Source organism: Convolutriloba macropyga, chromosome 6 (genome assembly GCF_964194025.1).
Source record: "Convolutriloba macropyga chromosome 6, txConMacr16.3, whole genome shotgun sequence".
Lineage (NCBI taxonomy): Eukaryota > Metazoa > Xenacoelomorpha > Acoela > Convolutidae > Convolutriloba > Convolutriloba macropyga.
In genome coordinates this window covers 8,195,454-8,221,975 of record NC_134473.1, presented here as the reverse complement: position 1 = coordinate 8,221,975, position 26,522 = coordinate 8,195,454, and the positions used below count along the sequence as shown (strand labels likewise).

General features: G+C 47.5%; 1 protein-coding gene across 1 annotated transcript; it reads left to right on the top strand.

The window, feature by feature from the left end:
* The first annotated feature begins 20,536 nt into the window (after nucleotides 1–20,536).
* On the top strand, nucleotides 20,537–22,023 carry LOC142340737 (uncharacterized). Its single transcript, XM_075391435.1, has 3 exons — nucleotides 20,537–20,946; nucleotides 21,135–21,539; nucleotides 21,728–22,023. Exons 1-2 carry the CDS (start codon nucleotides 20,639–20,641, stop codon nucleotides 21,352–21,354), a joined length of 528 nt encoding a protein of 175 aa, XP_075247550.1. The 5' UTR covers nucleotides 20,537–20,638; the 3' UTR covers nucleotides 21,355–21,539; nucleotides 21,728–22,023.
* The last annotated feature ends 4,499 nt before the right edge of the window (nucleotides 22,024–26,522 follow it).

Below are 26,522 nucleotides of genomic sequence, written 5' to 3'. Positions count from 1 at the left end.
TGTTCGTGACCCTCATTTCGGTCATAAATTATATGTTGATATTAAGCATTCTGGAAAGAAGAGATTATCAGCTGTTTAAACTAGTTTCATTTAAGACGAATTTTTTCATTTCTTCAACCGAACTCTAAAAGACTTGCTAATAGACTGATTAAAAAAGCAGGAAAATTTACCTAGATTTTGCAAGTAAGTTGTGCCCTGGATATTTGCCCTTTGTCCCCCCCCCCCCCCCCGCTTAGTTGATACATAATATTTTCACTCACGTGCCATTTTTTTCCATTTTTTACATACTTAATTAATATGTATTGGCACGTGCTCTGTGCCCTGTTACTGGTGGGGTGGGGGGGGGGGGGTCGTATGGCGTACTGGGAGGGGCGTATTGCTTTTTTGTGTTTGCAGGAAATTTCTAGCTAATGTGTTCTTGGTAAATTGCATTATATTTTTGCAGGTATTGTTAACTCCAATTATTTTTATAGACATTTTTAGACCGTAACGCTGTTTCGGAGAATATAATAGTTTTTCAGGCGTACCATTATGAGCAATTTGATATTTGTGATTTTTCAAATTTTCAGAGACTACTTCTACAGTAGCGGGATCTGTAGTGTTCGTCCGCATATAAGGTTCCAAACAATTTTAAGTTGTAATTTTAAAGTCATACGTAAGGGCTGTAATTTAAAAAAAATGGAACATACCTATAGAAATACAATTTGGTCTTCAATTTCAAAAATTAATATTTCTAATTAAAAGATTTTTTGACAACTTCGAGAAATAAAATGTCCGTAATTAATTTAGCAGGTTTTAGAATTCTGCTCGCGATAAAAAACAAAAGGTAAAGCAATTCGCATAACAACTTGGTTACAACCGAATATATTCAATGTAAAAAGAGTTGCACGGAACTTTATCAGAGTTAGACTGGACAAAAATTTTTCAACTAAAATTATTTTCACTAATGGAAAACATTCCTTTTAATTAACATAACCAGAAAACAATAGCTCAAAAGGAGAAAACGCCACTTCAAAGATGCAATGGCAATCAATAAAAATTTTAGATTTTAAAACAACTAAACAGAAACGATCAGTCTGTCTACGTCCACACGGTGATAAATTTTGAATCGCGTGTCGTATTATTGATTACAATTTCATTCAATACAAGAAGCGGTAAAACTACATTTATTGAAATTTTTACAACTTTCGCAATTTTTTCTGTGTAGAATACTTACAAATTTGTGGCCACAAAATTCAGGTAAAACCAGGAAGATCTTCAAAACGTAAAGAAATATAACCATTGTACGATATACTTGAAATTTCTACAGCAGAGTCAAGCAAACAACTGAATTGACTAACAACTGATAAAATGGTTCAACAAAATTTAAATTTAATTTGTTTAATCCTAATGAAGAAAATTTTATTGTTGGCCGTGAGTTTTTCAAAGACACGATCCAATATTGAGAGAGGAAGAGAGAGAGAGAGAGAGAGAGAGAGAGAGAGAGAGTAGCGTGAATTGGGATTGCACTACAATGCTCTTTTAAAAACGACAGAAAAAAGCTGACATTTTGTAATCTGTTTTAAAATCAAGTTTGCAGGAGTTTGCTGGGAAAATCAAAAACAGATCTGCTGGAAAACAATTTGTCTGTGTCATTCTGATGCTTTTCTCAGTTATGTTATTGGGATGGTCATTTTATTGAGTCGTACTAATATTAAAAATGATGTTTCGAGGACTTAACACTTGTGCAGAAAAAGTTTTACGCACAGGAGACTTACGGTGCAACTTAAGACTGAAGAGGTCTTGCCGTGTCACAGGGTCGGCTTTCCGACTTGGTTCAATTACGAGTCACAACACGCGCGCATCGGAAGAGTTGTCCATCGGATTGATTGATATCCTTGCCGATACGTATGGTACTGTAGAGTAGGGTACGCGTTCGTACTCAAGCTCCAATTTAATGAATTAGTACTGCATATCACGGTATTATATCTCCTATTCGTGTACGTGTAATACGGTCTGAAAAGCGATGTACATCGTGTACGAGTACGAGTAATGAGGGGTACACTGAGGATGTACCCCCCCTTACTACCACCGAGAATTTTGTCCGCGTCCTCGAGACAATTCATGTGTACAGTACTTGTCAAAATGTGTGTCTGAGTGTATGCAGGTGGGCGCTAGCCAGTTAGGCTGAAGTGATTGTTACATCGTATCGTGTTGTTCAGGTTGTCTGGTTGGTTGTCAGGATGTGTATACAGGGTCAGTTCAGCTATATTTATAGAAGTCAGGTCTAGGAGATGTGGGAAGGCTGGTAGGAGAGTGTGTGTGTCGCGTGGTGTGGTGTATTAGTGCGTAACTTCAGGGTAGCTGGTACGAAGGTTTACGCAGGGGTACAGCCGTAGAGTTTACATTCTGACACCCCCGCTCGGCTGTAGCACGAGTAAACCGCGGAGTATCGGCGTAGGTGGTACGTTTTTCAGGGAATTCGAAAATGATAGGGTACGCGAGTATTGGGTGAATGGGTGTACGTTGGGGGAGTATTGGGTGTACAGGGGTACGTTCGAGACTTCTGTGGTGAATGATGGGCAGATGTGAGGGAAAGACGAAAAAGGAGTGGGGAGTGTAGACGTTGAGCGAGAAGAGAGCGTTTGCTGAGTCGAGTGTCGACGATCGTTGCGTTTAGCGATGAACGTGGCCAGAGAGAGAGGCCAGGGCTGTTGGAGTCGTTGCCAGAGTCGGCGATGGTAAGCGAGGTTGAGCGAGGTTGAGCGATGGTGAGCGATGGTGCGTTTCCGCGAAGATGAGGTCGGCGAGCGAGTTGGACACGGGTCGGTCCAGTTTCAGTCCAGAATGTCCAAGTCTGTCCAGATGAAATGTCCAGGTGTCGGTCGGTCCAGCTAAGTCCGGGTCGTGTCTGTCCAGAAGAGAAGTCCAGGTAGTGTCCGCAACGGAAGTCCAGGTCTTGTCCAGGATGTCCAGGTATTGTCCAGAATGTTCAGTTCAGAATGACGGCAGCGAAAGATCAAGAGGTCCAGGCGAGAGAGGTTCAGGTAGAAGAAAGTATCGATCCAGTGAAGTTAGAATATAGAGGAAGACCAGGGGGCCGTCCAGGTGGTTGAGATTCCATAGCGACAGTGTCTTGTAGGCGAGTCATCAGTTCTCAGGATAAATCCAAGGATAAACCTGCTCCGAAACCATGTCAAAATGTGTGTCTGAGTGTATGCAGGTGGGCGCTAGCCAGTTAGGCTGAAGTGATTGTTACATCGTATCGTGTTGTTCAGGTTGTCTGGTTGGTTGTCAGGATGTGTATACAGGGTCAGTTCAGCTATATTTATAGAAGTCAGGTCTAGGAGATGTGGGAAGGCTGGTAGGAGAGTGTGTGTGTCGCGTGGTGTGGTGTATTAGTGCGTAACTTCAGGGTAGCTGGTACGAAGGTTTACGCAGGGGTACAGCCGTAGAGTTTACATTCTGACAGTACTACGTACTCGTGTACGAGTACATGAATGATGTATGTTGAAGTAAGTAGATTTTAATTGTTACAAGTTTCTAATTAGTACAGCTATTTATACTCCACTATAGCACACTAGGTCATGTGCTATGTTAAATTCCCTCATATATACAGTTATGTACAGATTTGTGTCCTGTGCTAAGTCCCTGCAGAAGCTGCAGGTACAAGTTACGGTATATGTAATAATTATAGAATTATTTCTTATGTTCGTACTTTATTTTATATCGTGTTTCCTATCTTGGACTATTCTCACATAGTCCAGCTTCCTTTAATTAATGTCTCCTTGTCACTCGTACAGTACGAATGACAAGTACCCTGTGTGCCCTGTTAATACCCTGACTAACCCTGTCAGGAAGTTGTACTACAATATTGAACATAATATTGATTGTATTCGTACTTGTACGAACACCCCTCCTCAAGGAGTATTAATTTTATGAAAAATACAAAGTATTCGGTGACAGATCACAATAAAAGTGATTTTCTCAATTTGTCAAATATTTCTCGATGCAGAGATTTTGTAAGTATGTCAGCCAGCATTTGAGTGGTTGATTGATATGCCAGCTGAACAGTCTTGTTGTTGATCAGTTCTCTTACGAAATGAAAGCGAATATCAATATGTTTTGCCCGAGACGAAGTGACTGAATTATTTGCCATGGCAATTGCACTCTGATTATCTTCATAAATAGTAGTAACCGTTTGCGGGCTTCCCATTTCTCCCATGAGTTGTCTTATGAATAACGCTTCTTGTGCCGTAGCTGCGAGTGCCATATATTCAGCTTCTGCCGTTGATAATGCCACTGACTTTTGCAATTGCGACTTCCAGCTAATGCAGCCATCACCGATCATAAATATATATCCTGTAGTAGAACGTCTTGTCTCATTATCTCCTGCCCAATCTGCATCGGAGTAACCGACTGCCTGTAGTTCTGCTCCCCTCCTGAAGGTTATCCCCAAATGTTTAGTGTGTATGACATATGTCAGGACTCTTTTTGCTGCTTTGAAGTTTGCAACTGTAGGTTTAGCCATCTGCCGACATAGTTTGTTAACTGCGTTTGCTATATCTGGTCTGGTTGCAACCATCAGGTAAAGCAAGCTTCCCACCAGACTCTGATATAGGACAGGGTATTCCAGCTCCTGACTGTTGCTGTCCGTTGTCATTGACCCGACTGCTGCTGGAGTATGCACGACTGCCGCTTTGTTTAAGCCATACTTTGCTCCTAGTTCTTCAATGAAACTTCTTTGATTTAGCGTGATTGTTCCTTTGTCTTTGTTTTGTGACACTGCGATTCCCAACAGCCACGCACATTCTCCCAGATCTTTGATGTCAAATTTACTGGCAATCTTCTTCTTCATTTCTTTCAATACTGATAGATTTTTGTATGCCATCACCATGTCATCCACATATACCAGAATTACTCCAATTGTATTATTGTTTTCATCTTTATGAATAAACGCCCCTGGATCAGTATTGATTTGCTGAAAATTCTCAGTAATCAGGAATGTCTTGAGTGTATCATTCCAGTTTTTGGGTGATTGTTTTAAGCCGTAAATGCTCTTCTTTAACTTCAGTACTTTGTGCTCGCTTCCAGGTTGAACGAAGCCTTGAGGCTGTTTCATATAAATTTCTTCAGTCACGGGAGCGTACAAGAAAGCCGTGTTGACATCCACCTGATGAACGTGCCAGTCTTTAGAGGCGGCGATAGCTAAGAGAGTTCTAATGGTTGTAAATTTTACTGTTGGTGCAAAAGTTTCGTTGTAGTCAATTCCTTCAGTTTGGCTGCAGCCTTTTGCTACCAGCCGAGCCTTGTAGCGATAGATCATGCCATCCGCACCTTTCTTTAATTTATAAAGCCATTTATTCCCAATTGCTTTTCTGCCCGGCGGAAGGAGTGTAAGTTCCCATGTGTTATTTTTCTCCAGTGCATTGTATTCTTCCATAGTTGCCTCCCACCATTCTTGTGCCTTGTCTGATTTCAGCGCTTCGTTCAGAGTCTCTGGCTCCATTTCCGTAGAAATCTGACTCACGAACCCTGATATGTGTGAACTCTCTTCTTTCTTAATGATGTTATATCTTGACGAATTTCTGTACCACGACGGCAGGCCTGAGATTTGCTCATTGGTATTTTCTGATTCATTAATTTTGTCTTGTGTTGGCGACGAAAAATCTGGAATGATGGGATGCACTGGTGTTTCATTTTCTGAATCATCCAATGTTACAGGTGGCTGAACTTCATCCTTTGACAATAAAGTCCCCTGTTTATCAGAATTCCCCTCCTCAGCAACCTGAACGTTGTCTCGCCATCTTTCATCAAATTCTACATTTCTGCTGTAAACGACTGACTGAGTTGCTGGATTCCATATTTTCCATGCTGGCGCATCTGTTGCATATCCAACAAAAATTCCTTGATAGGACCGGGGTTCCAATTTCTTTCTATGATGTTCAGGAATGTGAACATAGGCCGGGCATCCCCACACCCTTAGTTTGGATAAATCAGGCTCAGGAAGTCCGGCGAGTACCACTGGGATGCCACATGGTCGTTGCCGAGGGACTCGATTGTAGATAAAAACTGCGGCTGATAGGGCGAACTCCCAGTAGCTTCTTGGAAGTCCGGCGTGTAGGAGCATAGCATGTGTTGCTTCACTGAGCGTTCTCCAGGTGCGTTCCTGCTTGCCGTTCTGATGCGGCGAGTAGGGTGCAGTCCATTCGCACTTGACGTTGTGTTGTTTGCAATGTTCCTGAAAAATGGCGCCACGGAACACTGCATCATTATCTAGACGTAGAGCTTTAAGCGGATGACACATCTGCTTGCATGTCGCAATCAAATCACCAATCTTTCTGGCTGCCTCATCTTTAGTACGCAAGAACCAAATGAATCCCATTGACGTCGCGTAGTCAACTGCTCCCAGGGCATATGAATTACCTTGCAACGAAACAGTTGATGCCTTCCATATGTCCAGTCCAACCAGCTCCATAGGTCTGGTTGGAAGAGTAGCCCGAGTTCGTGATCGCGGTTGCTCCGTAGACTTGGTTAGAGCGCAAACTTTGCAGAAGTGGTACTCTGGTTGTAGGCTCCCTGACATTTTGAGTTTGGTCTGCGGATGATCAAGTGCACACGACACACCACGTTGATGTAAGTGCCCCAATCTTTTATGAAGCAAATCCCCGTCTAATTTTATAGGACCCGCAACCAGAGCAACAAGTGAGTTACCTGTTATCTGTTTGTCGATTGCCGAGCGAAGCCCGTATAGTCCCATCCTTTGAAGAGGATAAATCTTGACGCTGATGCTGTCATTGAGACTGATTGCTGCTCCCCCAGGTCTGAAGTGTGTGGACGCATTTGGCGAGGCTGAGTGTGCTGCATGTTGACTGAACAGGCGAGTAAATTTATTACCCCCTGTCTGATTCTCTAGTTCAGGAACATAGTAGACGTCCTGTAGCTCCACTTCCTACACTCCTCCTTCTTGCAATGGCATCCTGCACCTGACGTTCCCAATGCCGACCGCCATACACCCAATACCTTTTACTCGGAGTTGAGTAGGAAGTTCACGATAGACCCAGAAGTCATTGCGGCACGATGTCATGTGTGCTGACGCTCCGCTGTCATAAATCCACAGGTCCGGGAAGGCGTTGCGCATCTTCCTGCGGCGCGCCCTCTTTGACGTTGGCTGGGTCGCGGTGAGTGCCATAAGGCTGCTTGTTCTGCCGGTCTTTTCATAGCTCGCTTCCCACAGCCAGCGTAGAATAGCCTTGCCGATGCATGACCCGGCTGCCTGGCATCGGTCTTCATCCGTGACGTCCTTCCCGATCGTAGTCCCTGGCGCGATGCCAACTCCTGCCTCTTTGATATCCACCGAGGCCTCAGTAGGTCGTCCATGATGTAGTAGCATACCGGAACCTGGCCTACCAAACCTACAGTTATGAGACCAGCTCCCTATCCTTGCTAGTATTTTAGGGAGTACTTGTCCTTCATACTGCTCTTTCCATTCTGGCGATAGCTGAAGTAACTGCAATAACTCTTTGACTGTCATTGGGGGTACCTTTGAGTTCTCATAAGAGCGGTTGAGATTCTGATGGCTGTCGATGTTGGTCCATATCAGAGTCTCCCTGCGTGACGCTCCTCCCAATTGTGCAGCGTCCACTCGAAGAGGCTGCCCGAGGCTCCATACCAGCTCCTTGAAGAGCAAGGCTCCTGGGACATTCTCGAAGATGTAGGTGAGCGGTCCCCGACTGTGTAGATGCGTGATGATTCTGATGACGACAGGGAATATAAGAGACCTGGTGTCTCCCCACCCCTTCTGTTCTCCTGCCACCGAGAATCCCTGACATGGTGCTCCGGATACTGCAAGGTTGACTCGTGGGAGCGCATCCAGCATCCGGGGAGTTATCTTCCTCACATCATAAGGAAGACGTACAAAGCAGCCATTGACTGCGTGATAGGGAAGCTGCTGTGGAAATCTGTCAGCAAGGTAAGTGATCCTTGCCCTAGCTACACGCCTCATGCGCTCGCTGATCTCTACATGAGTGTAGAGTCCCACCGACCCTCCATTCTCCAGATGATTTTCAAGCTCGTTGACTGATCCTCCCCCACATAGATTGATCATATGATCAATATGGCCGCTGGCTGGTAGTGGGTGTATCTTCACAATATTAGTCAACTGTGGGAGATCCCTCTGACTTCCCGAGAACGGCTCCGTTGCATAGTTTCTGGAAACCGAGGCTGTCATAGCTGTGGGTATGCTGTGTGCTCTTCTCCTTTCTGCGGCTGACTGCTCCTGCCTTGGCATCTCTGTTGCGTCTCCCTCCTTTCTCTGATCCGTTGCCCGCATAGACCAGACGTTCTCCTTGTTGTTCTGCTCACTCCATGGTTTCCATGCATTGGCCCAGGGATCCCAGTGCCATGCCGCTGCCTCGGCCGGGGGGGTATACCATGACGAGTACTTCTGATGAATTGAAGTATCTCCTTCAGTGCGACGCTGTCTCCAAGGCGGCAACTCCTGCAACACTGGTTCTGCTGCATCAGGTAGATGCTCATCTGCGCGTTCCACTTCTTCTGGCTTAATCTCTCCTTCTTCTGCATCTTCGATAATGCTGGCCATAAAGCAGTATGGCTCCTCCAAATCTGATTCTTCTTTGATGACTGCTGAGCTGTCTGACTCGACCTTCTCTTCTGATGCCAATAGCGCTGATGGCTCCTCGCTGGAGTCATACCGCTTAGGACAATTGCTGGCAATGTGTCCTTTCATGCCGCAGGTGAAGCATCTGACCTTTGAGAAGTCACGTTGTTTCTTGAAGGTGGCACGCCTGCTGGCCGACTTGCGCCCTGATCCCTTCATGCCGATGCGAGCGGCAAAAGCATGTCCAGCAGTTCTCCCGGTGGAGCGCCTTCCTGCTGCTTCTTCAGTCCTTGTTCCTGCGACTACAAGGTAATCAACTGTAGCAGTCAGGTCTTTCATCATTTCTTCATTGTGCAACAGTTGATGCACTGCATGTTCATAGTCAGGTCTCCGCACACCTTAGAGTAGAAGGTGGCATACAGTTGTATCAGCTTGAGGCTGGCCCACGGCTGTTAGCTGGTTGGCGGCGTTCACCACTCGGGTTGTATACTTCTCCATTGTCTCTGTCATTCCCTGCTCCTGGCTCATCTGCGTAAGCAGGCCTTGAATTCTGTGTGGTGCGTGCCCCGCATAGGCCTTCTCCAGGGTCTTCCAAGCCTCGGTTGCCTTAGTGCTTGAAGCAACAAGGCGATGACGCTTTACCAGGTTCAGTGCGGCATCATCTTTCAGGGCACAGGTGAGTGCCGAGAACAGACGCTCTTGATCTGCTGCAGTGCCTTGAGCCATAAGCAGCACTTCCAGCCAGTTGCCATCCAGTGCTCCAAGTGCTGATGTAAATCTGAATGAGAAATTCTCAAAGTTCTTCTTGGCTGGTGTCTCAAGGGTCGGCAAGCTCGAGGCCTTCAGGCGCCCCATCTTCTGGCTCTCTGACTTTTCGTCAGTGACAGGACTCTTCTCTGTCTTCACTTTGATCTCCTGCTCAGGAATCGGCTGGATCAGCAGGTCGTCATTCTCAATGTCGACAGCCTTTTCTTCGTGAGTCGGCAACTCGGTGTTGTCGTCGGCAGGTAAGATCTCGATGATCGACTCGACTTCTTGAGTTAGTGACTTCTTCACCACGTCGCAGTACGATCCTCTTGCCTGCTTGGTAGGCTGCTGATCTCCTGATGCATTCTCGAAGGTAGCTGCCCTCTGTGCAGCCAATGCATCATCTCTTAGTTGCTTGTTCTCACTCATGAGGAAAGCAATGTCCTCTCTACAGGACTGCAGAGCATCGAACAACTCTCGAAGTTGATCTTTCTCACAAATCTCTGCATCGTCGACCCTTGTCGACACTCCCAATACCCTCGTATCGATTTCTACTTGTTCGGAATCGCCCTTTACCTTTTCGGTCGTCCTCTTTCCAGCACTGGAAGCCATCTCTTCTTTGTCGTAACTTGTTTCGGAAACTGAACTGTGTGTCGTCGACTGAATGTCGATTAGTTTTGAATTGGTTCTCGTAGGAATCTTGTAATACTGTTGTTTTTGATTAGCTTAGTAAGAAAGAAAGCTGTCTGGAATGAAGTTCGAAGCTGTCAGTCGACAAAGTTTGTGTTGTGTTGTCTGAGATGTCTGAAGGTGAATCTGTCTGTGTTTGTTTTGAAAGTTCCAGGACTGTTGTTATGAAATTTATAAGGTTTTCTGCATGAGAGGGCCCATAACCTGTTGAAGTAAGTAGATTTTTAATTGTTACAAGTTTCTAATTAGTACAGCTATTTATACTCCACTATAGCACACTAGGTCATGTGCTATGTTAAATTCCCTCATATATACAGTTATGTACAGATTTGTGTCCTGTGCTAAGTCCCTGCAGAAGCTGCAGGTACAAGTTACGGTATATGTAATAATTATAGAATTATTTCTTATGTTAGTACTTTATTGTATATCGTGTTTCCTATCTTGGACTATTCTCACATAGTCCAGCTTCCTTTAATTAATGTCTCCTTGTCACTCGTACAGTACGAATGACAAGTACCCTGTGTGCCCTGTTAATACCCTGACTAACCCTGTCAGGAAGTTGTACTACAATATTGAACATAATATTGATTGTATTCGTACTTGTACGAACAGTACCTACTCCCCAAAACCCAACGCTTCGCTGAGCTAAGGTCGATCGACCATGAGACTTGAGACGAGTGTCCGCGGCGCTGCGCGACCATATGCACGTACAGAGCTGGCTAGCGTACTGACGTACCGCGTACGGACTACTAATTACTATATTTACTAACCCGCATGTCAAAAAGCGCGCAGCGAGCAGCTCGCCTGCAATGCACCGTGCGGTGGCCGTTGCCGTATGACCAAGCAAATCGATACGAACGCTGAATCTTATGAGTCACAAAGCCCGAAGTGTTGGCACGCCGTTTCTGGTAAGCTGTAAGGCTCCTTGCCATACATAGCGATATTGGTGTGAAGCGGCTGGATAAGTAGGGACAACCATTTGCAGTGTTCAGGACGTACTGCCGCAACTACGGTGGCTCGGTGGACCTCACGTGCGCAAAGCTCGAGGTCTGTGAGGTCCAGGACCTTTCTCTCTCGTTCCATGGGGGTGTCTACTGTGCTTGGGGAACATCCGAGGCATTACTATCTGACAGCTCAAGGGTAGCATTGTTTCCGGTTGTGGCACAGACGGAGACAAGCGAGCAAGCACGGTTTCTCTCAACATCGTCCGTCTGTGTACCACCCTTGCTTGAATGTGTGCCTGACGGACGGGTGCCGGCAATAGTTGGGCGACTTACAGGATTCAGACGGTAGTGTAGATCCAGGGGCAAACTGTGGGACAAGCATGTGGTCTGCTATGGTGCTTCCATGTCCATACTGCATAGTACTGTCAGAAGCTTTTTTTTTAGTTGCGTGCTGCACCCTCGGGCTACCCTAGTAACCTGGAGCCTTCGAGAGTCCGAGTCCACTTGGTTACCTTCAGCAGGCTTCTACTTCCTCTCCCTGCACCCTTTCAGCTTGAACCTTTCACTGTTTTTGGAACGTCCTATCGCAGTCTTTGCAAAGAACAATGGATTCAAATCAAGTTTGCTTGTGCGATTAATTGTTGCCTGCCGCCGCGGTTCTGCAGCTGTGTATAAGTGCAGGTTGCAGATGACTGGATGGGAGCTGGATAGCAGAACCCCGATCTTGAGGCAGCTGAGTTGAGAGTTCTCCGACTATCTGGTTACCTGGAGCAGCCCTGCCTCGGGTATGCCCAGGATGTTGGATGCGTCATATCCTGTCAGATGCAAAGACAGTGGTGTGTCCCATCGCCGTGTCCTAGAGCTGCACCAATTTTAGCGCTACTCTTTCTTGCTGGTGACATTGCAGAGTAAGAGTTCATTGAGGTCTCTGGTCACCATTATGGGATACTCCCTGTGCTGTATACATCTAGTGCATCCTCACTTCTAGCATACAACAGGCAAACATCCCAACCGGCACATTCACATCTGCAGTTGACCCTTGCGGGTGCCTCAGACGTAGTGAGACGTAAGCGGGCCTCAAATTTCTTTGATCGGTAGTCTTGCCGCCAAGGATTAGGAGCAAGAACTTTGTTTCCGTTGTGATGGAGCTCTGTACGCAGTTTTCCAATCCGGTTTTCGGCCAGCCTTCCCGCACAATGTCTGTGAGACTGACAAGATGCTTTCTGTGTGCCCCACCTGTCTGTATTCAGCGGTGGATATGACATCACTAGAAGGTCCCAGCATACCATTGATTTCAGCACACAGCCTGAAGACAAAGCCCATAATTGTGAGCACCACTGCCGCTGGCCTTCAAGGAACTATTCGTTCTCGGTCCACAGCATTTGCATGTGGATTTTGACATACCAGGTTTGACTGACAAATGGATTTCGTGGTAGGATTTATGCATGGCCGGCTTACTCCACTCAGCCGCGTTGTATTTTTGTCAGTCTTTCGTGAAAGAAACCAGTTTTTCCTTGTTGACATTGACATTTCCACCACTGAATGCTAGTCCTGGAATGGAGATTCCGCCAAGGCTTTCCGCACAATGGATGACACAGCAAACGTTTCAGAAGCAGGCACGCTGCCGCAACTTTGGCCCTTCCAACTCAGAATTGATATCTGGTGTGAAAATGCTGCACAGCAGCAATGGTGTTGTTGGATACGCGGGCATTGTTTTTATTTTCGTTTGTTTCCATGACCAATTTGTTTCTGTTATTCCATTACCCAGCGGGGACATCAGATTTTGCAGGGGCAGGGAGGCCTGCCACCGCAGGATACAGCGACCATGTGCCTGAAGACGAGTATTGTCCTCCCCTTTGGCTCACGTCGTACATGAAGTTGACCCTTTTCTGCTTACGGATAGCATGCAGCAACTACTTTCAGAACTTCATCACGGGCATAATTCTTGTCGCAAGCATATTAGTTGGCATCCAGACATACCCAAGTTTGGAGGACAACTCCATTCTCAATATTGCAGACCAGGTATTGCTCAGTCCTGTGGTATTTTCTGCTGATTGTCTTGAATCCATAAAACCAGATACTGATTACAGTATATATGCTGGCATGACTGGTACGCTCCAGATCATCCTGTACATCTTCACGCTAGAATGCATCCTCAAGCTTCTAGCGGTTGGATTGTCGCCGTGGGAGTTCATCTATGATAGTGAAGGATGGAACTTCTGGAACATATTCGACTTCATCGTGGTGTTGGTTTGCTACCTGCCCTTGGATGCGTCTATGGTGACAGTTATCCGTCTGTTTCGGCTCCTTCGAGTTCTGAAGGTGGGTTATACCTGATGCTTTCCCCATGCCCCAGTTCCAAACATACTCGAGGTACAGGCCGCGCCTCCTATGGCCCAAGAGAGAATTTCCCCAGTGTATCCGAGCATTCCACAACCAGAGCTGTGCTCATGCCATATCTGTCAGTGTCACAACGACTGGTCCCTCTCTGTACTCAAAAGCAGAAGCTGACTACTGCCACATGTGGTGCAGCTTGTGCGGACTCTCCCTGAGCTCCAGATCCTCGTCATGGGGCTGCTTGGCTCAGTATATTCCATCTTCTACGTGGCTTTGCTACTGTGCTTGGTGTATTATTTGTATGGCATCATGTGCCTTTCGTTCTTCAAGAAAAATGACCCTGTGAACTTCCATGATCTCCAGACGACATTCTTGACCCTTTTCAGGTGAGTACTGGGATTACGTCACATGGAACTCAGCATATCCGCACAGGCAGATGCTATACACCCAGGGCCAGGTTGTGGTTGACTTTCGTTGAGTGTTGTCAGTGCCATTATGTGAGGCTCCTGTGCACCATGTGGGAGTCTGGATAGTGCATTCCTGTGGCCATCTGCACCATGCGAGTCTGCTGATTCCAACTCAAGACTACAACAGAATGTTTCCAAACGCATTGCACTTGTGTACTTGCTGCATGAAACATGCGCCTTAGTTCCCCTGGTCTGCTCTAAAACAATATGAATATGCACGGCATCTGGGGATCAGTGTCATATCAGGGCAAAGAATGGTACATCTCACTGGGTTAAGTATCCTTTCTTGCTTTCAGGATGTCAACGCTAGACGACTGGACTGATATCATGTACTCGCAAATGTATGGAAATGATGTGGTGGACTGTGACAGTTACCGTGCAGACAGGTGTGCATGCAGCGCACCTTGCTGGTAACATTGCTGGTTTTCTGGATCCCCACTCCTGACCATGGCAAGCCTCGTGAAAGGGCCATCAGCAATCCAAAGCTGTCATGATCAAATCATGTCACGAGTGACCCATTTTGTTTGCAAATACTGTTAAAGCATTTTGTCCCTGGGATTTCGTGTGCAGGTGCACCACACCGACCCGACAGCCATGGCTGGCATCCATGTTCTTCGTTTCCTTCATCGTGTTGAGTGCATTCGTGGTTCTCAACCTGTTCATTGGTGCGCCGCTATCTTTGCAGCTAAAGCACCTAACATGAATATGTTTGACTTACTGTGCTCTGTCTGGTATGGCTGCCTGTACCTACCTGTGGAAGGCCTGTGGGAAACGTGATATCCTTGCTGTCCGTCTTGCCGGAATTAGTACTGGGGCGGGGGATTTGCAGACATGAAGCCTGCCCAGGTTAATTCATGATCGAGGCAATGTTGTCGCTCAAGCACTAACTGCAGTGTTCTTCAGGTGTGGTGGCTCAGCAAATGGAGGAAGCTAAAGATACTCTAACCAAGGAGAATGAAAACAGAGGATTTATGGCAGGGTGTGAGGATGAGTTCGATGAGGATGAACGAAGTGCAAAACTGATCTATCTCAGATACGCAGACCTGATCGAAGAGTGCGGTGTTGTGCAGGTGCCCGTTAACCTCTCCAAACTACTAGTTTTGCGAATGTCAGCACTACTGACAACAGGGTGTGCGACTTGCTGACACACATGCTCTTTTCGGTCTGGACGGTGGTTTGAGAGGCTTGTGCAAGTCTCACAAGATGGTTGACAAGTGTGCACGTGTTTTCATGGCTGCAGGCAGAAGCGAGATACATCATCGAGCGGCTTGAGTCACTGTTGAACCGTGTTGAGCTGAGCAGAGGAACGACAGTACGCACCCGGTATGACAGTCGAAATCCTAGTGAGAGAACGGTAAAATTCGATGATGGTTGTATGCCTGACAGTGAGGATGACGATGATGATGGGATGGATTCGGAAGCAGATACGATCCCGACGGTTCGTCAATCTGAGGATGAGGCTAAGGCAAGTTACAGATATACTCTATGTGTTCATGCAATAACATGCGTAGATTTTTCATTGAATGGCCTCATGTTTTGCATGTTCTCTGGCTTTGGGTGTCTTGACATTACGATTGTTGCCTTACTGCACAGGTGCAGGAGGTGGTTACTCTGCCAGGCGGAGTTGTAGCGTATGAGGAATCAGCTGCGAGCGAGCTTGCCACTCAATATGTGCTGGTGAAGCAGCAGTTTGACAATGACATGAAATGGCTAGAGAGCATCGCAAAAGCACCAAACAACGATCATGCTAGCGGCAGTAAGTAAGCTGACAGCCGAAAGGACACTGACAAGCTGGGCTCCTGCAACCATCTCTGGCTATCTCTTCTGGCGCTTTGTAGGTGCCAAGATCCATCGGCCCGGAGTTGGACAGCGAACATCGCAGCATTGAACATCTGCAGGACGCATTGACTTGAAGGATGGGCGCGCGCTTGGGGCTGGTACAAATAGTATAGCTGTAGTTGCAGGTTTCTGCTAAGCCAGGCTATCCAAGTGCGACACCAATGCCTCACAAGAGCAATACTAAAAGGAATCTCTGGCGCGGGCGAGGGTAACTTGGACATCAAAGCTCTCGCTTGTACACTAATCCAAAAACGTTCATTGGCATGTGCTTTTTGGGCATTTTGGTCATTGTGGTATTGTAGGGTTTCTAATGATAGGGTTGAGACCCTATCCAGGTCACGTGGACATTATCCCTAGGGCTTACAGCTGACATGATTTCAGGTTCACAATCCTTTATTTGAGTTGTTAAATGATGTAACGTATTGGGTACGTGAGGTGGTTACAACACTTGGCTTTCACAGTACCTAAGTAGTACATGGCCCTGCCAAGGCTTGGGCGACTCTGGCATGGTTGTAACTCCATAAATCGGTGACACACCTTAAGATGTGAAGGTTCCATGGCCAAGAGAACACAAAAATGAGTGTGGAAGACATGGGGTAGAGGGACGTGGGATGTTGTGGGCAGCCAGTTTGATGGGCGCAATTGAGGGGATTTTGGGGGACGGCCAAGAGCTGTCTTGGCCACGAGAGCTCGGATGGGGGCCCCGAAAGTGGCATAAGGTGCGGGGAAGCCCAAGTAAACATAAATTGTCAACTTAGTTTACGGACATGCCTCAAAAAATCGGTCAAAATCGCCATCTGAGGCCTCCCTGGGCCTGTACAGCCATTTTTCTGTTTTTGCCACTTTCAATTGTACTGTCTCCAGGCCCCCATAGCAGAGTCATGCCAAGGCCATGGTGGGCGAGCTACCCCTTCATGTGGGGTAAAATTCATAGCTTTACAACTTCTCTATTCGAAGGTTTGGCTATCTTTGAGCTCTTGACCCTCTATGGCGTATGTCAATTGTTGGGAACCTCAATTTGACATGTTTTGCTCAGTTTTGGCTACATCTCTCCCTAACCCTAAGGGTTTGGAATCACCCTATAATACTCATAGGGCCTCATATGGATGACTGTGGGGCCCTATTGTCACCCTAATCAGGTTCATTGGGGTATGGGTCGCGAAATAGGGTCCCACCATAGGCACCACATTGGCCTGGGGATTGTAGGCAATTCCGTTACATTTTGTAGACAAACCTATAGTTGTTGTCATTTCCGATAGTTGATGTCATTTCCGATAGTACGAGCTGTAAAAATATGAATACTGCGGCGGATGATGCAAAAATTGCCAAAATTGCCAAAATAGGACCACTGCATCGCACGGCCTCGCGCAGTGTAGATCCTCGAAGTGGCGGGGATCCTGGCGGCGGGGACAGAAGCGTTTGGCGGCGGGGACAGAAGCGTTACTTGTCAACCTGACCTGACCTGATATAGACAGGCTGCAGAATTTCACAGACGACACACCTGCATCATCAGTGAGGGGGGACGACGCCGATCACCCAGGGGGAAGGGGAAGAAAGTGACACGCTTGAGAGGCGGCGGGGCCAAGTTCAACGGGAGCCTCCTCAGGTTCTCCAGGTCCGGGAGTTCCATGCGCATGAAGGGCCGGGACAGGGGAGTCTGCGACGGCATAAGAGGGGAGGGGGGGGTCAGAGATAGACGGCGACAGACGCGTACAGTAGCAATCAGAAGCGACCACATGCGAAATTCCGAAATACTGACGGTGACAAACGCGTACAGAAGCAACCTGAAGCGATTAGATGCTATACGGACCTAAGCAAGACGGCACCAGACGCAAACAGAAGCAACCAGAAGCGACCAAAAGCATAAGAGACTAAACACACCCAGCGCCGGACGCAAACAGAAGCAACCAGAAGCGACCAAAAGCATTACCAACTAAACACTGACGCTGCCAGAAGCGATCAGAAGCAGTCAGAAGCGGATAGATGTTATGATCGGACTTAAGCTACTAGACAACACCAGACGCAAACAGAAGCAAACAGAAGCGACCAGAAGCAAAAGCGACTAGACACAACCAGCACCGGACGCAATCAGAAGCAACCGGAAGCGACCCGAAGCATTACTAACTAAACACTGACGCTGCCAGAAGCGATCAGAAGCAGTCAAAAGCGGATAGATGTTATGATCGGACTTAAGCTAGACAACACCAGACGCAAACAGAAGCAAACAGAAGCGACCAGAAGCAAAAGCGACTAAACACACCCAGCGCCGGACGCAAACAGAAGCCACCAGAAGCGACCAAAAGCATTACCAACTAAACACTGACGCTGCCAGAAGCGATCAGAAGCAGTCAGAAGCGGATAGATGTTATGATCGGACTTAAGCTACTAGACAACACCAGACGCAAACAGAAGCAAACATAAGCGACCAGAAGCAAAAGCGACTAGACACAACCAGCACCGGACGCAATCAGAAGCAACCGGAAGCGACCCGAAGCATTACTAACTAAACACTGACGCTGCCAGAAGCGATCAGAAGCAGTCAAAAGCGGATAGATGTTATGATCGGACTTAAGCTAGACAACACCAGACGCAAACAGAAGCGAACAGAAGCGACCAGAAGCAAAAGCGACTAAACACAACCAGCACCGGACGCAATCAGAAGCAACCGGAAGCGACCTGAAGCATTACTAACTAAAAACTGACGCTGCCAGAAGCGATCAGAAGCAGTCAAAAGCGGATAGATGCTATGCGGACTTAAGCCATACAGCACCAGACGCGAACAGAAGCAACCAGAAGCGACCAGAAGCAATACCAACTAAACACCGTCGCTGCCAGAAGCGTTCAGAAGCAGTCAGAAACGACCAGAAGCAATACGACGCTGCCAGAATCGGACAGAAGCGATCAGAAGCGATTAGATTCAAGCATGTCGCAACACAACCGGAGCGGCACGACGAACTGACGGAACGGCACCTCAAATGCAAACACCTCACCTTCGTAGCCCTCAATCATGTCCTCAGGGGGGAGAGGCTCCCTCATTGGGGAATCAGCGAAGCTTACGTCCGGGGCCGTCCTCTCAAGTGGAGTAGGCGCAGGAGGAGTGCGAGTGCCACTTGCAAACTGCGGCCGCCAGGTGCGGCAAGACCATTCAAAATGCCCGTCTCTTTCAAACTGTGGTCATTTCCTACAGGGGATCTGGGGCCGGCGGGAAACCTACTGTACCGTATTCGTACATTCGCGGACACGTACATCCCGTACGATATATTTTGACTGCAATTAAATTGCAGTATTCGTACTTCTACTGCTCGTGCTATAGGATTTGACTACAGTTATAGGATTTGACTACAAATATAGGATTTGTCTACAATGAAATTGTATAGGTTTTGACTACAGCCCCCATTGGCCTGCCCTCATCCCCATCGGTTCTGAAACCTCTTACACCAACATAGAATTGCCATAGGTGCTAGGCCACATGGTTTCTAGGCATGTCCCTTGGTGGACAACTAGCCCATAAGCAAGCAATTACTGCCATCTCGTTATCCCTCCCATGCCCCATCCCTCCCAAGTGCTCTATGGCCACGAACATGGCCTTGTTTTGGGGAAAAACGAGGTCCAGCTGCATGCAACACATTCAAGGACCCCTTGGTTTACAGTCACTACTGCAGCCAAATAGCCAATTCACAGCCCCTATACCCCATAGCCTCATGCAAGACATACATAAGGAGCCTTTGGGGGGGTGTTTTGAACATCATGCCCCTTAGTGGCCATTAACCCTACAAACTCCATATTGCATGAACTTTGTTGGAGTAGTGTATGGTAGCCCCTAATTAAATAAGAGCAATGCCCCCAAGAGCAATGCGAGTGCGGAGTACCAGATACACACCAATATATGGAACCCTTCTGAATGGATGTGCGGTGACGCACCTGATGTATAGTAGGCCTGTATCAGCAACAGGCATCTGCAGATAGTAAAACCGTCTCGTGCACCTGTCAGGGTAGAAAACAACAGGCCCATTTCCCTACCCCTAGGCCCTAGGTTTCGGGTTTTACACAATCTGCATGTCAGTCCGAGGACTGTTTGTTTTTTTTTTTAAAGCTGCAGGCAGTTGAACGTCGGGTAGGTACGTACCGTTAGGTTAGGTTATATAAAATACACGTAGGTAGGTACCCGGCGTCACGGTCACGGCGTCACGGGGTGACCTCTATTGGAGATGTGCACGGGGAAGAAAATGTTCATTGAAAGGTCATCTAACTATATTAGAGTCCCTGGGGTCTCCTTCAACGCCTAAGGGGTTCGTTTCTAATGCGAAAATCAGACACCCAAACTGTTACACCTGGCACTTATTTCACACTCGTGCGGCATCCGGCATGATTTAGTACCTACCGTTAGTATCGTAGATAGTGTTACACCTATCTGTTACACTTATACGTGTTAAGTACTATTGTGAAATTAGCGACAGGCGTGAAATAAGAGAAAACAACGGGTAGGGTAGCGACCCTACTGGTGTTTTTTTTTCTTTTTTTTCGACCCTACTGGTGTTATTTTTAAAATTACAAGTTACCTACCCTGTCGGCGTTGTTGGGATGCTTGTTTTGTGTGTGTGTGTGTGTGTGTGTGTGTGTGTGTGTGTGTGTGTGTGTGTTATTAGTGTGTGTCAGTGTGTGTGTGTGTGTGTGTGTGTGTGTAAAACACGAAGTGCGCGCCGTATGAATAGGTAGGAGATACCGGGTAGGTACCTACCGCTTTCCAGGAACACAGCCTTCCAGGAACACAGCTTTCCAGGCAGGAAGACCTGTGCTGTTCCTCCTGGTGCTGTACCCTCGGCAGGTCGCTGACAGCTAGTTTGCATCCAGGCCCAGTTTTACCGCCTCGCATACTTCCGCGCAGTGCGAAGCAGCGGCAGCTAGAACCCATATAGTAACTAGCAGTAGCGCTGTGATCGGAGAGCGACTACGGCTGCGGGCCAGAACGCTGACCGAACAGGCCGACATCGCGCACATCGCACAGCTACACCACCATGTCAGAAACCCAGCCACTGATCAACTCACATGACTTCCCACCGTGTTATCAGGGCCGCGCACCGGTCCGCACAAGGTGGCTGGGTCGGCTTTCAACGGCCTTGATGGTCGCCCTCACCTTCCTCTGGGTGTTCCGCTACCTGGGAGGTGTCGGCCTATCACCAACAGTGACAGGCCCGGGTGTCAACACCACTGACGTTATTTTCAACTGGCATCCTCTTCTCATGTGCATAGCCTTTCCAGTGCTAATGGGCGAGGCCTTGATTGCTTACAAGGCTCCATTATGTTTTGCAGATAAGGCACCCAGGTATGGCTACCTATCTTGCTGCGTTATTCCACCTGTTCGGCGTGTGAGGCTTGCAGGCACTATCATTGACCAGTGTGGAACTAAGGGATGTGGGGGGCCAACGGGGGAAGGACCGGAGGGGTAGATGTGTATTTTACGTTCCCACCGTCCATGTTCGGCGAGCTTACTCGAATCTGGTGGGAATGCAGGGAGCTGAAGAAGAAGCTGCACATCATCCTGCATTGCCTTGCATTGGTTCTGGTCATCATAGCGGTCATCGCCGTCTTTAAGTCACACTCTCTGAAACAGCCAGCGCCTACTCCAGACCTGTACAGTTTGCATTCATGGCTTGGTATCCTCACTTTGTCCGTTTTGGGACAACAGGTATGTCTATCGGCTGATATCGCTGGCATACGCGTTTTGACGTAGTCTATCACATACCTACCACACTTTTCTCGTACAGGTTACTGTTGGTGGGGTTCTTTACCCAGGTAATCGTTGGAGCATGGGCTTATGTCTACCCGGGGTGGCCGGCAGATGCGCGCAAGAGCCTGAAGGCCAAGCACACGTTCTTCGGAATGGCGACATACAGCCTTGGATTGGCCACTATGGCAGTAAGTTCTGCGGTTAGGTTCCACATGCCATATGTTTACGTTCCCAACCTTAAACCGGAATGCATCATACATAAACATACGATACATACATCATACATATCTATCCTCTCTGCCTGTGATCCAAACACACCAGCAGCTTCGAGGTGTGACTGATGCTGACCCGGATGGCATACATTGTCCCACTTCAGACCGGTCTCCAGGAGAAAGCGGCCTTTATCCAGGCTTTTCAGCACGCAAGCATCCGCTCCTCGGTCATGGTGTGCCCGGCCCTGATAGGGATATTGCTAGCAGTCACCGGTGCTTTCTATCTGTACCACCATGCTCCAATGGCACAAACGACTGGTAGAGTTCATGAGGAAGCCATCCCCATCCCGTAAGTTGTTTATTGCTCTGGCCGGCCCTAGGCAAGTCTCCGATGCTTGAACCTTCAGAAGCTGAGCATAGAACCGACTGGTAGATAACATACACACTACTAGTACGTTGAAAAGCCGATTTATATATGGGTACAGCCGCATGGCAAACACGGCAAAGTGACACCCAGATTTCTGCCTACCAATGACTTTGCTTGCCTGCACAGCGACTGGCGAGGTGCAAGTGTGGGAATTTGAAATAGAGTGTTCATTTGCAAGATGGGAATAACTCTCGACTTCATTCCAGAAAATTCTAATTGGATGTGCAAGCAGCATCTGCGAACTGTGATGATTCATGGGACAGCGTTGCCTGGTTCGTGCAGTGGTCGGGATTCCAATGGCAATGTCCGAACTGATCAGAGCATCATTGTCTGGGGCATCCATCGGGGATGCTAGCTGTAGTTGCGCAATACACAGACAACATCAATGGCATGTGAGTCTAATGCGATCTGCATGGCTGTTTCTCCATGCTTGGTCGTAGCAGAAGCAGGCACACTTGCTCTTAGCAGTGCATCAGCGCCCACAGCTAAGTTATTGCTTGCCATTCTGTGCAACGGTTGGAATCCATACGTATCGAAAGCCTCAGTGTTGCCGCCTCGAGATATGATGAATTCTGTCATCAACTCCGCGCGTTTGGACATCCCACACATGTGGAGAGGGGTAGCGCCACCTGTTGTTACCTCGTTTACGAGATCAGGGTACTTGTCCAACAACTTCTTCACGTCTTCTTCCCCTGTCTGGAGCGCAGTGGACATCGGTGTGTAGCCACCACCACCATAGACCGGGCCGGGGGTAGGATTATGATTCTGGTATTGGCTCCCGATAATGATCTCTCCATTTTCATCGCGTTGGACAATTCCGCCGTAAATGCCTGGTCCAACAGTGTCTGCATAAGGATCGAATCCCTACAACACTGTCACTTTTCAGTTCCCTAACGTGCATTAGGGATCCAGCTGGATCCACTGTCAACTATCAGGGATCAGCAAACCGAGACGGATTTGCCGAGGCCTGGTGACCCCTTTCAAGCGTATCTGCATGCACCGGGGGAAATTGCAAGTATCTGGGTGGATACCTCTTTGTCAGTCCTCCCAGGTTTTCCATATTTCTCGATCATGTCAGGAGCAAACGGGTCATGGGTAATCCGGACACCATCAGCACGATAGTGATCTGACCTCGAACCGCTATGCCTCACTGACATGGCGTTGGGAATTTTGGAAGCGCCGGGAAGCTGCACTACAATAGAGAGGCGTGTTGTCCGGGGGATGAACTGTCTGTGTAAAGATTGGGTGTAACATATGTTGCCCTGCAACGCCTTGATCGTTGGGGGTCTTTTGGGTGACAAGTTCCTTTCCGTTGCAGGCTGCCGCATTGAGTCATGAACATGGGGAGTTTTGCAGTCAGCTCAGTCTTGATGGAACTCTTGCCCACGCCTAGATGGCATCCATAACCTGCGCTTTCATGACATGTGCGGGCATTTACTGTCTATCTATCTACCCGAGTAAAGTGACATACGTCATACAATATGTAGTAATCGCCACGGAAAGCTTGCCACGACGCCCACCGTGACGGGCCATGCACCATCAATAAATAAATTGACGCTCTACGAGTACAACTACCTAGCAAGCCACGTCATGCGCAAAGTAAATGTTGCACGTGCAATATACATATTGCGATAGCCGGTATACGATATGTATATATCGCGTGCACAAACTGAAACAATATGTATACGAGTATATGATATATATCTATTTACACGCGAAATAGAATATATGTGCATATATATATATATATACGAGCAATACATGTCCATATATACATATATAAGTGTGTATAATAGATATGTATATATATATATATATGTACATATATGTTGCGCGTTATCAGGGTCAGGTCTCCAGGCATGTTACCTTGCTACTGGTGTCAGGCATTCTTCTTCTTCTTCTTCTATTGCGCGTTGGTGATAAATAAGCAATATGTATATTGTGCGTCCCCGGAGGATTACCATAATGTCTGACAAGATAGAAACCCTGCAAAACCCCAGTCCAAAGGGGTACTGAATCAATTAGGGTGGTTAGGGTAGAATGCAGCTCGCTGCAGGGGCTATATAGGGTGATACTCTTGATGTCCTTAAAGTACAAACTTACCGGTGTAAGTATCTCTCTCTCTCTCTCTCTCTCTCTATATATATATATATATATATATATTGTGCGTATGAAGATAAACAATATATATTGCCTATCGGTATTGACGCATCATGCATAATAATATCGCGTATGGGAGGTCCGCATTATGTATATTGCGAGTGGTTAGACGTGCAATATACATACTGCGTATAATGGCAGTGACCTTGTCAATATTTACAATATTTCGTACTCACAGTGTTTTTTGGGTTTCCGGACCTTTCAGAAATCAGAATTCAGAGCCCACCTGGGCGCATTTTCGGCACCTTCAGTGGCCCCCACTGTCCAACGGGTGCTTCGGAGAATCTGATGAAATACGGTTATCAAGTTACATCTGGACAACATGTCCTTAATCCTTGCTGAGTCCGTAAACATCCGCAAACCACCCCGCCTTTTGTCCAAGTATGCAGATTGCGTACTGAGCCCAATAGGCAATACCGCAATATGTATACCGCGGGGGTGAAAAAACAAATGTATACCGCGCGCAGTATACACATTGCGGACCTCACCTTCGCAATATGTATATTGCGTGCACAAACTCAAGCAATATACATATTGCGCAGGTGAGGTCCGAACAATATATACACATATTGCTTTTATATTGTAGCACCGACGCGAAATATGTATAGATATATATGTATTATAGCTATAGCTATATATGTATATTGCACGGTTTGTTTGAGTTTGTGCACGCAACATGCATATTGCGTGCCGGCCATCGCAATATGTATGTTGGACGTGCATTATTGCGGAAATATATACATACAAATTGCACCTAACATATTCTTATAAAGTGTATATTGTCGCTGCGAGTAGCTGGCCGTACATGTCGCGCGTGTTCGTGTGTATGTTTGCCATGCGCCTGCGGGGCAGGCCTACATGATGCATGCTGTAATATGAGTAACAAAGGGATACGGGATCATCCACATTAATAGTTGACAAAATGTGTTGCTTGATTTACTAGCTCATGCGTTCTCAAGCCTGGGAACCCCCAGCCGCAGGCCGGACCAGCTGCCGTCACTTTGCCGCAGTCCATATCGTCTTGTCGTGCGCTACATGGCGTGATGACAAGCTTCTTCCCGAGTAGGACGCTGGGCAGGTACACGGCGAGGTATTGACCCCCGCGATCAGAAGTGTGAGACATAAAGGCCTGTAGAATCGAAAGCAGACTGTCGAGGATTATTTTCCCTGCTGGAGTGAATGTGGCAAGTGGCCGGAGTTTTAACGGGGCCGGACGGTCAGGTTTCGAAACTGGCGTTCAGACAATAGAGTGCGGCTTACCTCGCCCTTCCCGGCACCTGGGCTTCCGTTGAGGCTTTTGCAAGCTTCGCCTAGCAGTAAACTGGCAGCCTTAGGGCGAATTGGAGGCGTGGATGAGTATGTCTTAGGTGTTTTCAATCGTAGTGAACACTGGCTTCGCCTGGTGACTTCACTTTTAGTCTTGCGTGATGGGCGGGAAACGTGAACGCAACAAACTGTTTCTGTCTGACCAAAGGCCTCGGTTTGTTTGCGTCAGGTAGAGACAGGATTGCTGCATAAGAAAAGAGCGCCTTCAGGGGCCTTCAAATGATGGGGATTGGAATATGGGGCGTCCCATGCTGACTCCAATCTCTGACCGCAGACTTCGGAAATCATGCCCTCAAATTTTGCAATAAAACCCAAAAAGTACCTCCCAATCAAGCCCAGACACCTGCTGTACTTGGTTGGAGTACTCTTAACGACACATTGCATATCAATGATGTGGCAAATGCAATCCGCCGGGGCAAACTTCAAGATTCAGGACTCGGAGGTACAGGACCCATGTGAATATAACCTATCATGGCTCGCAGCTCAATCGCAGTGAAGTTGTGAATGTTGCACCCACCCAGGGTATGTGGTATATTTGATTCAGTAAGTCGTTCTTACCTACGGCTGCCATGCCTATTGCAGACAAGTCATTCCGCGATGCTCCTCACGTTGCCACCTCCAGTACTAACCACACACAGATCGGGAAGTCAGAAGCGAGGGAGAAGTCACCACAGGGTTCCTCCGAACCAGAGCACAAAACCTCCTTTGCAGGTTGTACAGTATTTGATGTCATTTCTGGCAATGTTGATTTTCAGACTTTACATAATTAGAGCACTGCTACCGCCTGATCGTCCGGCAATGATCAACATCTCACATTCCCCTTACATCTGCAGCCTGATATGTAAAAGCTCTTCACACACCATGTTCCTCTGGGAGGAGCTTCTTAGATTCCTGGAATGATACTCACCTTTGCCCCCGCCTCCCCTCCCCCCCACCCCCCACGCTGGCCCGCCGGTCCTGAACCCTGAACCATGATGAGCTTGCTATGCTTGGCACTAGTTGCCATGTGACCTTTTCCTCAGTGCTGCTGTCTAATGCATGTATGC